Source organism: Alosa sapidissima, chromosome 1 (genome assembly GCF_018492685.1).
Source record: "Alosa sapidissima isolate fAloSap1 chromosome 1, fAloSap1.pri, whole genome shotgun sequence".
Lineage (NCBI taxonomy): Eukaryota > Metazoa > Chordata > Actinopteri > Clupeiformes > Clupeidae > Alosa > Alosa sapidissima.
Genome location: NC_055957.1, coordinates 49,073,623 through 49,087,137, shown reverse-complemented (window position 1 = coordinate 49,087,137; position 13,515 = coordinate 49,073,623). Strand labels below are relative to the sequence as shown.

Here is a 13,515-nt window from a genome sequence, read left to right as displayed (position 1 = left end):
ACATGAGAACTACAGAGAACTGAAGATTCTGTAGTTCAGCATAACAAACTGTATGTTGGTATAAACAGACACTGCCTGTTCTTTCCTCTCTACTCTCAGGTCAAATGCTATCATAAGAGCAGTGCCTCCAACAGGGATATCATCTTCAGACTGCAGTTCCACACAGGAGCGGTGCAAGGCTACAATCTTATGTTTGAGAAAGAGGATATGGAGTGTGCTAACAAAGGTAAGTTAAAAAAAAAACTATTGAACTCGGATCAGTAATCAGTGATCAGTTGAATTTTTTAAGACCCTCCTGACTGAGATGTCATGAAGGTTACTACATTGAAGTATGTCTCAGGTCCTTCTCAATTGGTCTGCATTGTATAAAGTGTGGAGTTTCAGCAAAACCCACAGTATTACTGTTTTCCCTACTTACTGTCTTTTGAGCAGTGAGCAGTGAAAACTGTAGGCTATTTTTTGCCTGGGCTGTGTCATCTCTGTCATAACTCCTACGTGAGAACACAAGCCAGATGCTCCAGTCACTCTCTCTTCCACTCTCTATTACTCTCTCATCCATCTCTCCAAGCCACACTGACATTCCTCCCTGTTGACATTCCAGATTCCAGATTTCCGGATTATGGAAAAGTGGAGCTAGTGTTTTCCGAGGGCCCAGAGAAGATCCAAGGTATTCCCCGTTTGTCTTCCCACTCTCTTGCTCTGGGCGTAATTAAGATCCATGATGTTTTCTGCTGCTTCACTTTGGGAACGTTATTCAGCATAGCGCTTTTAATGCTGTCGTGAGACACATGGGCCTTTCACCAGCATCTCATTCATACCGATGGACTGTCCCTTCATTCATTTACATTTCACTCCGTCTCTTTCACTCTGTCCCTCTCCCACTCTCTTACACACCGCTCCTCAGAGAACACACACACACACCCCCACAAATGCACACACACACACATGCACGCGCGCGCACACACACACACACACACTCCTGCTGAGCTGGGTAAAGCTGAGGATGTGGAATGCCTTAGAAGGGAAATGTTGTGTGAAGTGAGTCCTGACAGGGACGTAAAAAAGCACAGCAGGCCCTGTCTCCCAGCCCCATGGGAGCATGCATGTATGCGCGCGCGCGCACGTGTGTGTGTGTGTGTGTTTCAGCTTTAAGTGCTCACACAAGAGAGTTGAGAGAGAGAGAGTTTTCCGTGTGCCCAGTCATTGCCCAGTTTAGAGTTTAGCGCTCTGCAGCAGTGAGGATCCCCGTGGCCCCCCCTCAGTGGACTAAGCTGCAGCTGTTTGTGGTGCGTGGAGGCCTGCTGGTCCTGGAGGACACTCTCACAGCGTGCTGTCTCTGCTTGTTGTCTCAGGTGCGGAGCGCTGGCAGAACGGCCCAGATGTGACCGTGGACTACAGCTTGACCGACCCGCTGACCCGCTGGGACTCCTACCAGAACATCTGCAACGGTGAAGGTAAGGGCTAGTCTTCTGTCTCCACATGCACAGAACAGCAATGCCCTGAACATGCATTACATTTGCATACAGGTGTTAATTTAGCAGATGGATTTTAGCAGATGTGCTCTTTGGTTAACAAATATAAGGTGATGGTATTGTTAGCGTTATGCACTATTGAGATTCAGGAACATGTGCAGCGCTAGGCTAGTTGTGTTTAAGTCAAAGTCAGATTGAAGTGGATGAGCACTGTGCAGAGCAAATAGCATTCTCATAGCATTTACGTGGCTAAGAAAAACCTCCAGGGATAATGTCATTAGCTCATGACAGCGTTACGGGTGCTTGGAGGCGGATCGCTCCTGAGCTTGTTTGGCAGCGTCGGAATGTGTAATGGCGCTTTTCCTTGATGGGACTCGCTGCAGTGCTGAGCGAGTGTTTTCGCTGACACACACGATAAATCTCCTGCCTCGCTCCGCGCACTCGTGTTGGGAGTCTGGTGCTTCCTGTGAACACAGAACCCCCCACACACCCTGCCAACACCACCTCCACCAACACCACCAACACCACCTCCAGCACCAGCACCTCTCCCAACAGCAGCCCAGCCTGATGACATTAGCACACGTCCACAGACTGAGGCAGGCATGATTTGGAATGGGACTGAGGGCATGAGTGGCCCAGAGACAGGGGTTTGCGTTTAATGACTCCAGCAGCAGAGTTCTGTTCTGTGGATGTCTGTTTGGTACTTCAGCAGATGTAGGTCAGAGAAGAGAATCCCCCCTACAACGCCACCCAGCAACTCCCCCCCCCCCCCCACCCCCATCAGTAAAACTCAAATACCAGCGTTCCCACCTGAAGCATGTGCTGTTCTGCTTGGTCAGTACGGAACCCTGCAGTGCTTTCAGGGGGCTGTCTTCTGTCGGGGTTTGCTCGTCTGGGCCTTTTGCATGCCTGTGCATCCTTTTTTTTCTGAGTCAGGCAGGAATGAAGTGTTTGGCAGGAGCTGGAGGCACTGGAGCCAAATATTATGGATTGGTTTGAATTCTGCCAAAAAAAATCCTTTAGGCTGCTGTAGAGTATAATAAATTGCACGGAAATTAATTTTAAAAACACCTTAAGTGGGTGCAAACAGCAGACTTGTAAAAGTACACAGCAAATCATAATGAATGTTTACATCACGGAAAAGTAACAGGAACAGAGATAATCCCTGCCATTATGCTGCACTTTTCAAAAAGACCTTACAGAAGCAAAACGGCTCGAAAATTGCTCTGAAAAGACACACCCTGGTGTTTGTGTGTTTTTGTGTGTGTTTTGTTCAGTGACTGATACTGTATGCTTCGGTGTGTCTTTTTGATGCATGTGGTCCTGCAATTCTGTGAGTGTCCTCTAGGGGCAGTGTGTACTGTGCTGAGGCAGTGTGGCCTGGTGCTGGTGTCTTGTCTGTGCTTCCCCGAGGACGGGCGGGGGCTGCTGGGATGGGCACTGTGGTCCAGGCCTCGGAGCCTGCCAGCCCACAGGTCAAAGACAGAGCACTGGCTTCCCCTGGGATGTTATTGTGTTTTTCTATCAGAACTGGGTGGTGTTCCACAGAAGATTCACACACACACACACACACACACACACACACACACACACACACACACACACACACACACACACAACCATCTCGACAGCCAAACAGTAACATCCAAGGGCGTCCTACTCCAACTGCGGTTGCTGCTTTGCCAAATCGGCCTTGTCTCCCGTGGAATTCACAACCATCTGAAAATAGAAAAATCTAGAAGCTTCAAAACACAGCCCCTCCCTAGCCCCTCAGCATTTCGCATTTGTTTTCTTCACTTGCTACGCCTCTAATGAAAACAAATGACTTACTCTTCGCTTCAAAACAGGGCTGCCTCATTCGTAAAAAAAGAAAGTGGTCGGTCGCCTCGCCTTGCTTGATGTGATGTTTTGGGGGGTTGTTGATGCGGAATATTTTTAGTGTTGGGAAGAAGGGCTTGGCGTATAAGTCGGCAGCATTTTTCACAAGTAAACACTAGCAGTGGGAACTTTGAGCAGTGGCCTGGCTGGAATTCAGCGTCTTTCTACGACTGCTTGAGACAAGCTGCCTTTCTTCCTCTCAGCCGTCAGTCACTGGAGTGAGCGGCTGTGTGATCTTTAATGGAGCCTCACATTCCTCTCTCTTTGTGTGTGTGTGTGTGTGTGTGTGTGTGTGTGTGTGTGTGTGTGTGTGTGTGTGTGTGTGTGTGTGTGTGTGTGCGCGCGTGCGTGCGTGCGTGCGTGCGTGCGTGCGTGCGTGTGTGTGTGTGTGTGTGTGCATGTGTGTGTGTGTGAAGAGGTATCACATGCTCATATCTCATTACACTATAGGTTAGTGCTTGTAGGTCTTCCACAGAGTTGATTATAGACCTATTTGTGCTTTGTGCTTTCCAAACAGTTAACTAGCGCATGGTTATGGCTGGTAGCAAAGTTCTAAACAGTGAACAAATAGATGGATGGATGCATGGATGAAGTCTTATGAGAGCAGAGTCTTGTTTACCTTTTGTTTTCTTTCAGTGATGTAGCATAATAAGCTCCACACCTGTATGTGTATTTAAAAACTCTTGTTGATATTTTGGTCTCCAAAACACTGACTTACAATAAATGTGAGTCATGAAGCCATGACAAATTAGCCAAACATTTGGCCTGAGCCATGACTTCCTCTGCACTCATCAAACGTGTGTGCGGCGAGATGAGCTTTCCCTGGCTTCTCAGGGTTGAATAACAAGTGGTGATAGTGGCTGTGTGTTAGCACGCAGCATCGGTATGCAGGGGAAGCAACTGGAGCCATCAATGATGCCATTAGGCAGCCTCAGACCTTGTTATTATGACTCATGTGGACTATTTGAATGTGTGGAGCAACCACAGGCCTGGGAGGCCCTCGGAGACCTCGCTGGTTGGCCCTGCCGTGTCAACCTGCTGTCTGAGCGCCGGCCAAGTGAGTCAGACAGGATTGGGGTTTTTACGCGCGGAATGTGTGTGTTTTACTTGAGGGCCGTGCGCCTGCACGCCCGCCCTGACCGCCCCAAGCCTGGTACGCGTAGCGAGGAGTGAAATGGGCCGGAGTGAAGGCCACTGTGGTGTTGAGTCACAGGCCAGTGCTATGGTGCATCTGAGGGAAGAGGGATTGGGGGGGGGGGGGGGGGGGGGGGTGGAATTATAATTACAGTGCGGCCACTCAAGCTGCTTTATTTCAGAAGCCAGTGTCAAAAGTGCTCTCTCTCTCTCTCTCTCTCTCTCTCTCTCTCTCTCTCTCTCTCTCTCTCTCTCTCTCTCCCTCTCTCACTTGTTTTTTCCTTTTTTTGCCAGTCCTGATAGACATTATTTGCATTATGAAAAGCATGTTTCATAAAAAGTGTTAAGCAACAGTTTCTGAGCCAAAACATTGTAGCTGTTTAACATAGCCCCAAACTGTTTTCTTTCAGTTCTGCTGATTTAGCCTCTTGGTGCAAATGGTGGAACCACTGTTAAAAAGTGTATTCAGCAACATTTACTGTTATCACTATGACACCCCCAACATGGTGGAACACACACACCCCCAACACCCTCAACATGCTGGAACACACACACACACACACACACACACACACACACACACACACACGCACGCACGCACGCACCTCCTCCGGCCACAGACATGCTGAGAAAAGTCTCTCGTGGGTTGGTCTTGTGGTGAGAAATGATCCTTCTCAGCTGGATAGTTTTGATACTACAGAGAGCTCCTGGCCTTCATGTGATCACTGCAATGACCGAGTCTGAGCACCTGAGCACAGGTTCAAGGGTTCAGGGCTCGGGCTAGAGTGTGTTCCACGTCATCGACCGGAAGCAGAAGCCTTCCCCTCTCCCCGGGGTCTGGTTAACCAATGCGTGGATGTCAGCCGATGCCTGTGTTTATATGGGAAGGCGAAGGAAACTCTCGAAACAATTGTTGAACCCAGCAATTGAGGTCTGAGCACATCTGGTTCCCCAGCAGTGGCGTAATGTGTGTCGATGGCAGCCGTGTAATTTAGCGATTCATGAGAGTGCGAGGGGGGAACGCTGGCCCGGATTCATTAAAGACGGAGGAGGAGGGCACTCCAACTAGAAGGCAGAGATTCCCTAATTAAAAAGCATGGCTGGGCAGTGTGAAGTGTTTGGTGCTGGAAGGAATGTTGTTTTGCTCTTTCTCTCGAATCAAGGGATCTCATTCTCACTCCTTCCTACCCCCCCTTCCCTCTCTCTCTCTCCCTCTCTCTCTTCCTCTCTCTCTTCCTCTCTCTCCTGCCTTCCCTCTCTCTCTCTTCCTCTCTCTCTTCCTCTCTCTCTCTTCCTCTCTCTCTCTTCCCTCTCTCTTCCTCTCTCTCTTCCTCTCTCTCTTCCTCTCTCTCTCCCTCTCTCTCTCCCTCTCTCTCTTCCTCTCTCTCCTGCCTTCCCTGCTGTTCCTCCCTTCTTTCTTTCTAAAGTGGCACTCTCAGTTGTCTCAGGTGGTTGGATAATGATCCAGTTCTTTCTCTTTCTCTCTCTCTCTCTCTCTCTCTCCCTTTCTACTCCTTTTCTCCCTCTTTTCTCTTCTCTGAGTCCTGTGAAAAGGGTGTTAGGTGTCAGGTTGCCATGTCTCCCAATCTCCGCCCCCTCCTCACTGGCCCTGCCTCCAGTGTTTACATTCCACTCTCCATATTTGGTCAAAGTTACCGTCCACCAGCTTGTGTGGAGGGCAAACACACACACACACACACACACACACACACACACACACACACACACACACACACACACACACACACACATACACACACACACACACACACACAGAGAGAGAGCGAGAGAGAGAGAGACACACTCAGAGAATGGAAAAGGGCGAAAAATTGAGGATCTCACTGGGCTGACCGCCTGCATGGACCCCCCCCCCCCACACACACACACACACTCTCCTGCCCTGGTCACTAGGGAGTGAGGGCTCACTGAGCATGCTCACCTCTGGATGAATGAGAAGGTAAGAGGCTGGCTGTTTTCCCATGGAGAGGTGTGAGACTAAAGTTGGGGAGAGAGAGAGGGAGAGAGAGAGAGAAAGAGGAGGGGGAGGGGGAGAAGCAGGCTGGGGGAGTAGAGGAGGGGAGAGAAAGAGCGAGGGAAAGAAAGGTTGGAGGGAGTGACTGGTGGAGGAGGAGAGCCAGTGTGTCAGGGAGAGAGAGGGAGAGTGTGAGAGAGAGAGGGAGAGAGACATATGCTTGTTGGAAGGAATGCTGCTGGGGGGATTTGTCCAGGAGCTCTCTGGACATCTGTCCAGGGCCTGAGCCTGACCGGAAGCCTGAATGTTACTTCAGCAAGCAGGATGTGAGTGTGCACGTGTGTGTGTGTCTGTGTGTTAGTGTGTGTGTAGTGTGACTGAAGCGGAGAGGAAAGGGGGGGTTCTCGTGGGGGGCTTGTGGTAGTGGTTGGCAACCAACAACAGGCAGGCAGGCAGGCAGGCAGGCAGGGAGGCAGGGAGGGAGGGAGGGAGGGAGGGAGGGCAGCCTTTATCATGCGTGTCTGGTATTTGAACCTCATAGCCTTCTAGTCACCGGAGAGAGAGAAAGCAAGCAAGCGCAGCTCCCCTGCAAACTCAGGAGAATGCTTGTGGCAGCAGTGTGTTTGTGTTTTAGGTGTGTATGGTTGTACGAGTGTGTGTGTGTGTGTGTTTGTGTGTGTGTGTAACCGTCCACAGTTCTGGTCTGTGCTCCAGAGCGTCTGAGCGTGCAGCCGTGGGTAACGTACCTGATCTCCTCTCTAACCCTCTGCGGGGGGAACCTCTGCTGCTCTGTGATCAGTGTCATGACGAGTGCTGTTGCTTTCTCATAATGGGGTCTCTGCCTCTTGACCTCTTGGTGTAGTTGAGCGCTGTCTCTTCGAGGCTTTGGGGAAGATGTTCAAACATATGCTGGGGGTCGGGGGGTTATGTGTGTGAGTGTGTGTGTGTGTTTGTGTGTGAAAGAGAAGTGTGTGTGTGTGTGTGTGGGGGGGGGGGTCTGTTTGGAAGTGGATCCATAAATCACGTTGTGGTGTGGAATGCTCAGGTCAAATGTGGAAGAGTTATTGGCCTCGAGTCCATTACAAGCCACAGGTTGGGTTTCGAGCTTTGGAATAACAAGGAAACGGCTCTGTTTAGATCTGTGTGGAATTTCCCTCCCCATGTTGGTTAGGGGGGCTATACAGTGTCACCACTCATATACTGTGTTTGCTTCTCTGGGTAGAAATGTATCCTCCACTCCCCAGAAGAAAAGAGAAAAGCAGTAATGTGAAGCAGTCTTGTGTGTTGCAGCTCAGGGGGGGGGGTTGTTATGTTCTGAGTGAAAACCTTAGGTTGAGTTATTTGTGGCAAAAGTATCGTGTCATGAAAAGTGTGGAGAACAATGTGTCCCTCTCTTTCCACCATTTGCTATTTTTTTGTGCTTGGGTGAGATGTCCTCACGGTTAGCACGAGTGTGAAAGAGCAGTGAACAGTGTCTTGGAGCAATTGAAAGCAATCTTTCCCAAATGGCGTGCTGTCTCTTTTTCCGCTGAACTACTTGGAGACATTATGAAGGATTTCGAGTTGTTTTACCCCAGCATTGCCTCTCTCTGTGGATAAAACTAGTCTGTCTCAAACAAAGAGTTCTGAATAGACCATTGTGTTCTTTGTAATCCACCGTCCTGTCGTCATATGAGTGTTATCAACAGATGCTGTTTCTTGGTGCGCGTGGAAGCAGTTGTGTGGAGGTGCAAATGAATGTTGTGAATGTGCCTGAGCTTGTTAAAATTGGTTTAGGTAGGAAGGGAGGCTATGCTTGTGTCTGTTGTTGTGTGGGTATGATATGATACAAGCCAGAATGCATATGATAATGTATATGTGACTGAATTATTAAGTGAACAAATGTGTGTGTGTGTGTGTGTGCGTGTGCGTGTGCATGTTTGTGTTTGTGTGTGTGTGTGTGTGTTTGTGTGTATGAGTGTGTGTGTGTGTGCATGCATATGTGTGTGTGTGTGTGTGTGTGTGTGTGTGTGTTTGTGTGTATGAGTGTGTGTGTGTGTGCATGCATATGTGTGTGTGTGTGTGTGTGTGTGTGTGTGTGTGTGTTTGTGTGTATGAGTGTGTGTGTGTGCATGCATATGTGTGTGTGTGTGTGTGTGTTTGTGTGTATGAGTGTGTGTGTGCATGCATATGTGTGTGTGTGTGTGTGTGTGTGTGTGTGGATGAGTGTGTGTGTGCATGGATATGTGTGTGTGTGTGTGCGTACGTACATGCGTGCATGCCCCAGCTGTTTGAAGTAGCTGCATCTCGTCTCTCCCTCAGTGCCTCAGTCCCAGTCCCAGGGCTCCCCTCTGGACAAAGCGGAGGCGGTGGCCACCAGAAGTCCGAGTGACAGCTCCGCGCTGAGGAGGGCCGGCGGCGGCCTGACCTCGGCCACCAGCAGCCCTGAGCACAGCGACCACGCCCTGTCGGCCAGCAGCGACTCCGGCCTGTCCAACGCCTCCCTGTGGACAGAGCGCGGCTCCTTGCCGTCCTCGTCCACCACGACCGCCACCGCCACCAAAGCGTCGGGCCCCAGCCAGCAGGAGAGGGCCGAGCTCCATCGCCTGCTGAGCGGCTTCGGCCTGGACACCCCGGCCGGCATGCTCCACGGAGGCGGCGTGGAGGGGGAGCGGGACGGTGTCGCGGCCGTGGGCGTCCACAGGGCAACGCGCCAGGCCCAGGCCAACCACGGCGGCGGCAGGCCGCAAATATCGCCCAAGGAGCGGGAGACGGACATTCTGGACGACGAGGAGGGCCTCCTGATGTCCGGGCACGACTTACGCAGCACCGACAGCCTAGGGACGCTGTCCTCGTCCTGCCACGAGAGCAGCCAGAACTCACTGCTGTCGGACGGCTTCGGCAGCCCTGGCGGGCCAGAGGATGTGACGGCCCACCACCACCACCAGCACCACCACCACCAGCAGCAGCAGCAGCACCAGCACCTCAGCAACAACAGCCATCACGGCCACCAGTATCTCCAGCACCAGCAGCACCAACACCAGCAGAACCAGCAGCAGTACCACCACGCGGCAGCGGGCGTGGAGGAGTACGAGCGGGCGTACGGCGAGGCTCGCCGTGGCTGCCTGGGTCAGAGGAGCACCTCAGTGCCCGCGGCGTCCTCGCCCTCGTCCTGCGGCACGGGGCCCCGCGCCGGGTCCTTCCAACAGGGCGGCTACTCCACCCACACGTGGGTGCAGCAGCAGCAGATGGTGGCCGCCCAGCAGTACTCCTACCTGCCCGAGGAGCTCGCCGCCGAGGTGGCCGCGCTGACGGCGATGCCGACGGACGGCTATCGCCGCGTAGGCGAGCAGGGCGCCAGCCCGTCGCCCGAGCCGCCGGCCGCCGCGCAGGGCAACGGCACGAACGCTGTCCCGGAGATGACCGCCTCCCGCACAGCCGCGGACAAGAGCCGCGACGAAGAGTTCAACTCGCTCACGGTGGACATCGACAATTCCATCGACCAGCTCAACCAGCTGATCATGGACCTGGACCCCACATTCGTGCCCATCCCCACCCGCTCCAGCTCGGTGAAGAGGAACGCTGGCGCTCCCGCCAATGGCCCCACCACTGCATGCCCCAACGGGACCACTCACAGAGTCAGTGGACATAGCCGAGCCGCGGTGCAGCAGCCAGGTAAGGTGCAGGCGGCCCTGGGGTGACCTTAGTCTGGTGGTGGTGGTTAAGAAGCTCGCTCTTGATGAGACTGCATAAGAAGCTAAAATAAATAGGTGATCATTCTGTTTATGTACTGGATAGTGAATGGCTACTTTGAGTTATACATACAGATGATGAGGTCAATTTGAGGCCGTTGCTTAGAAATCATCAGTTTGATTCTACTGTTCTGCTACTACTTCTCCTTCTCCACTCCTTCTCTGTGGACATCGTCGTCCTACCTTTTGGCTCTGTGGTTACATATGGTGGTGGCTGGTGGTGGTGTGGTGTTGGTGGCGGTGTGTTGTTGGTGGTGGCCATGGTTTAGAGTATTTCAATCCTAGCAGAAATGGTATGTGCCAAATCCATCCTATCCAATCCTATATCAAGGACACGCAGTTCCTTAACCCAGGAACTTTTGTAGAAAAAGTGTGTGTGTGTGTGTGTGTGTGTGTGTGTGCCTGCGTACGTCTGTGTGTGTGTGTGTGTGTGTGTGTGTGTATGTGCGTGCCTGTGTACGTGTGTGTGTGTGTGCATGAATGAAGGTCTTTCCACAGCACCTTTGGAACACAGTCATTAGTTCCAGGCTGGCGAGACCCATTTAAGAATAGGGGAGATTGCTGGCAGGTTTTCAGATGTTTTGACAAAGTTGGCAGGTAACAGGCGCTGTTTGGGCTTGCCTGCTCACAACTATCTGCCTGTGAAATCAGAGTAGAACACCAGAGAGAAAGAGAGAAGGGGAGAGAGAGAGAAAGAGAGAGAGAGAGAGAGCGTAGACTTTTAACCAGCTTCCATGGACTCTGATCTAAAGATTCCTTTTTCTTTTTCAGTGCCTGCTCTCTCAGCCTAGAGTACAGAGAGCTGTATAAAAACTTCCTCAGAGGCTGAAAGCATGAAAGGGCCTACAACACCAAAGTGATGATTTTGATTCATGGGGCCTCAGTGGAGGAGTTGACAACGTTTCATATGTTCATGTGCTGAAGTCCTTAAAAACCAGGTGTTTCACTCCTCTTCTCTCGCCTCAGGTCCCTCCTCCAACAGAATTGAAACTGACAGATCTCGTTTGCCCTTTGGGCTGGGGGCGGGGGGCTGAAGATAGAGTTGACTATTTTGCATTTGGAATGGAGTTGAAGTAGTTTAAAGCAGCTCTCCCGGCATTGGACAAACATGAATAGGCAAAGTGGCAAAATAATACACGCAATAGGGATCTGCTTGTGGGCAGTGTTGTAATGTAATGGAGTACAAATACTTACTGTACTTAAGTAGAACGTATCTGTACTTTACTTCGCTATTTAAATTTATGTCAACTTCCACTTTTACTCCACTACATTTCCTAGATAAAATGTATACTTTTACTCCGTTATATTTCCACTAAGCATCTTCGTTACTCGTTACTAAAACATAAAATTAGAAAAAATGTGTTCGACTGCAATAAGGGAGGTTTGGCGAATCACTGCTCCTAGATTGCACTACGTACGCTCCGCACGCTGCGCGCTCTATTTCAGCGCTTGTTTGTTGCTAAAGGAGGAGGACGCACAACTGAAACCGCCATGGAAGCACGAGCACCTACTGGGGGACCTCCCGTTATCATAGACGACCACCCCGACGATAGTGGTGAACTCGGTGAACAGGGTAGAGGTGAATATAACGTCATACACCTGTGGCCGTATTTGCAAGAAATGTTTCTGTACATCGGCTACCTGCCCTAGCGGCCTGTGAAAGGCTATTTATCCATAGCATCGCAGGAGTTGTCTTCAGTCCAAGAAGAGTAAGACTGAATCAGGCCTGGGGTGGGTAATCGGGAGAATTCCCGGTGGGCCGCTTCACTTTTGGCCCGGTCGAGGAAACAAATATTGACATTTGTCACGTTAGTCTATCTTTTCTTAAAGTAGGACACGTTCCGCATTCTGTGCATGACACCAATGCAATGCCTCTGCATGGGTTGTAGCCTACCTGAGGGAGTTCTCCCCTCCCAAAAAGAGTTGGTTGGGTCCATATAGCCGTCTTTTCCAAAAAGTTTTCTCAGATACGGATAGCCAAGCCGGCCCTACAGTAGACACAAGTGTCAGGAAGGATGGAGGGTAGAAAGAGGCCAGGAGAGACTGAGCAGCAGATCAACCAGTCGACCACTGAAAATGATGAGCCCGAAATTAGTGATGAGGAGGCCATGACTACAGGGACAAGTAGAGAGGATAAATTAAAGTTATTTAATGTAAGAAAGAGCAATTACCCTACATGATAAACCTATATGCCTTGTTTGCTCAGAAGAGGGTGTAGTAAAGGAGTAAGCTAAATCACCAAACAACAATATAGCCTACCCATGCAAAAAACATGTAGCCTAAACATTAGTTCAATATGCCTCTTTGTGGAAGCATGGGATAGGCTACATTTCAAAGGCTTTCTTTCTTTCTTTCTGTTTTGGTAACTTGTGGAATAGTGGAATATTTTTTGTTAACTTCTCAGTTGAAGTGAATTATTATATAACCTTTACACATTTGTTGAACCATGGTACTTATAAAAACTACAGGATATTAAGAGCTGAAATGTTGCTTAATTTATCCAATTTCCACCACTATGGTCGGTCTTGGGCCTGAAACTCCCGGGCACTGAATTCTGGCAACTTTGAAAACCAGCTTCTTTTGAAGATGAACAGACACCTTTTCAGTTTCAACTAATGACTGGCATATTAGTAGCTGCTGGACATAGGTGGCCTGTGTGTGTGTGTGTGTGTGAGTGACGGTGACCTGAGGAGTAAGCCCTAGAAATGCTCATGCCACATGACCAAAATGTTCTCCCTACAAGCAGGTCATTTTTTTTTTTTTGTGAAAGAAATAAGTTATTTATTTTTCATTTCAGAGAATTGTGCCTAAAAAGTCCTAGAAAAGAATGTGATTTGATTTGATGAGTGAGATTAAGAAGATATGGGAACCCTGAATATGCTTTATGCTTTACTATAAGAAAGCCAAAATAAAGTTTACAATAAAAGTTCAAAATAAAACCGCTTGCTTTTTACTTTTTACTTTTACTTCAAATACTTTAAGTACATTAAATATCAGAAAATTACTTTTGATACTTAAGTACAGTATATATCAGATACTTTAAGACTTTTACTTAAGTAATATTCTAAAAGGCAACTTTCACTTCTACCAAAGTCTTTTTCTAGTACGATACTTGTACTTTTACTCAAGTATTGCTTTCTAGTACTTTATACAACACTGCTTGTGGTCAGGGCAGTGCCATTGGTACATATGGTCGGGAGGTCATGCTGCAGTCCATGTGCTGTCCAGCCGCTTGCTCTTGCGCTGTTGTGTCTGTTAATACTGTGCTACAGGTTGCTTGCACAAGTAAGGGCCAAGGGTTGTATTGTGAATTTCACCATATGGTACC

At 49.7% G+C, this 13,515-nt stretch overlaps 1 protein-coding gene across 2 annotated transcripts in view; it reads left to right on the top strand.

Moving 5' to 3' along the window:
• The window catches only part of LOC121715776 (tensin-3-like), a 44,485-nt gene that overhangs the window by 15,826 nt on the left and 15,144 nt on the right, over positions 1 to 13,515 (top strand). For both annotated transcript variants that reach the window (XM_042101699.1, XM_042101708.1), the window contains exons 10-13: positions 100 to 226; positions 602 to 667; positions 1,353 to 1,454; positions 8,758 to 10,110. In XM_042101699.1, coding sequence (XP_041957633.1) covers positions 100 to 226; positions 602 to 667; positions 1,353 to 1,454; positions 8,758 to 10,110 — 1,648 coding nt within the window. The remainder of the gene's footprint in view (positions 1 to 99; positions 227 to 601; positions 668 to 1,352; positions 1,455 to 8,757; positions 10,111 to 13,515) is intronic.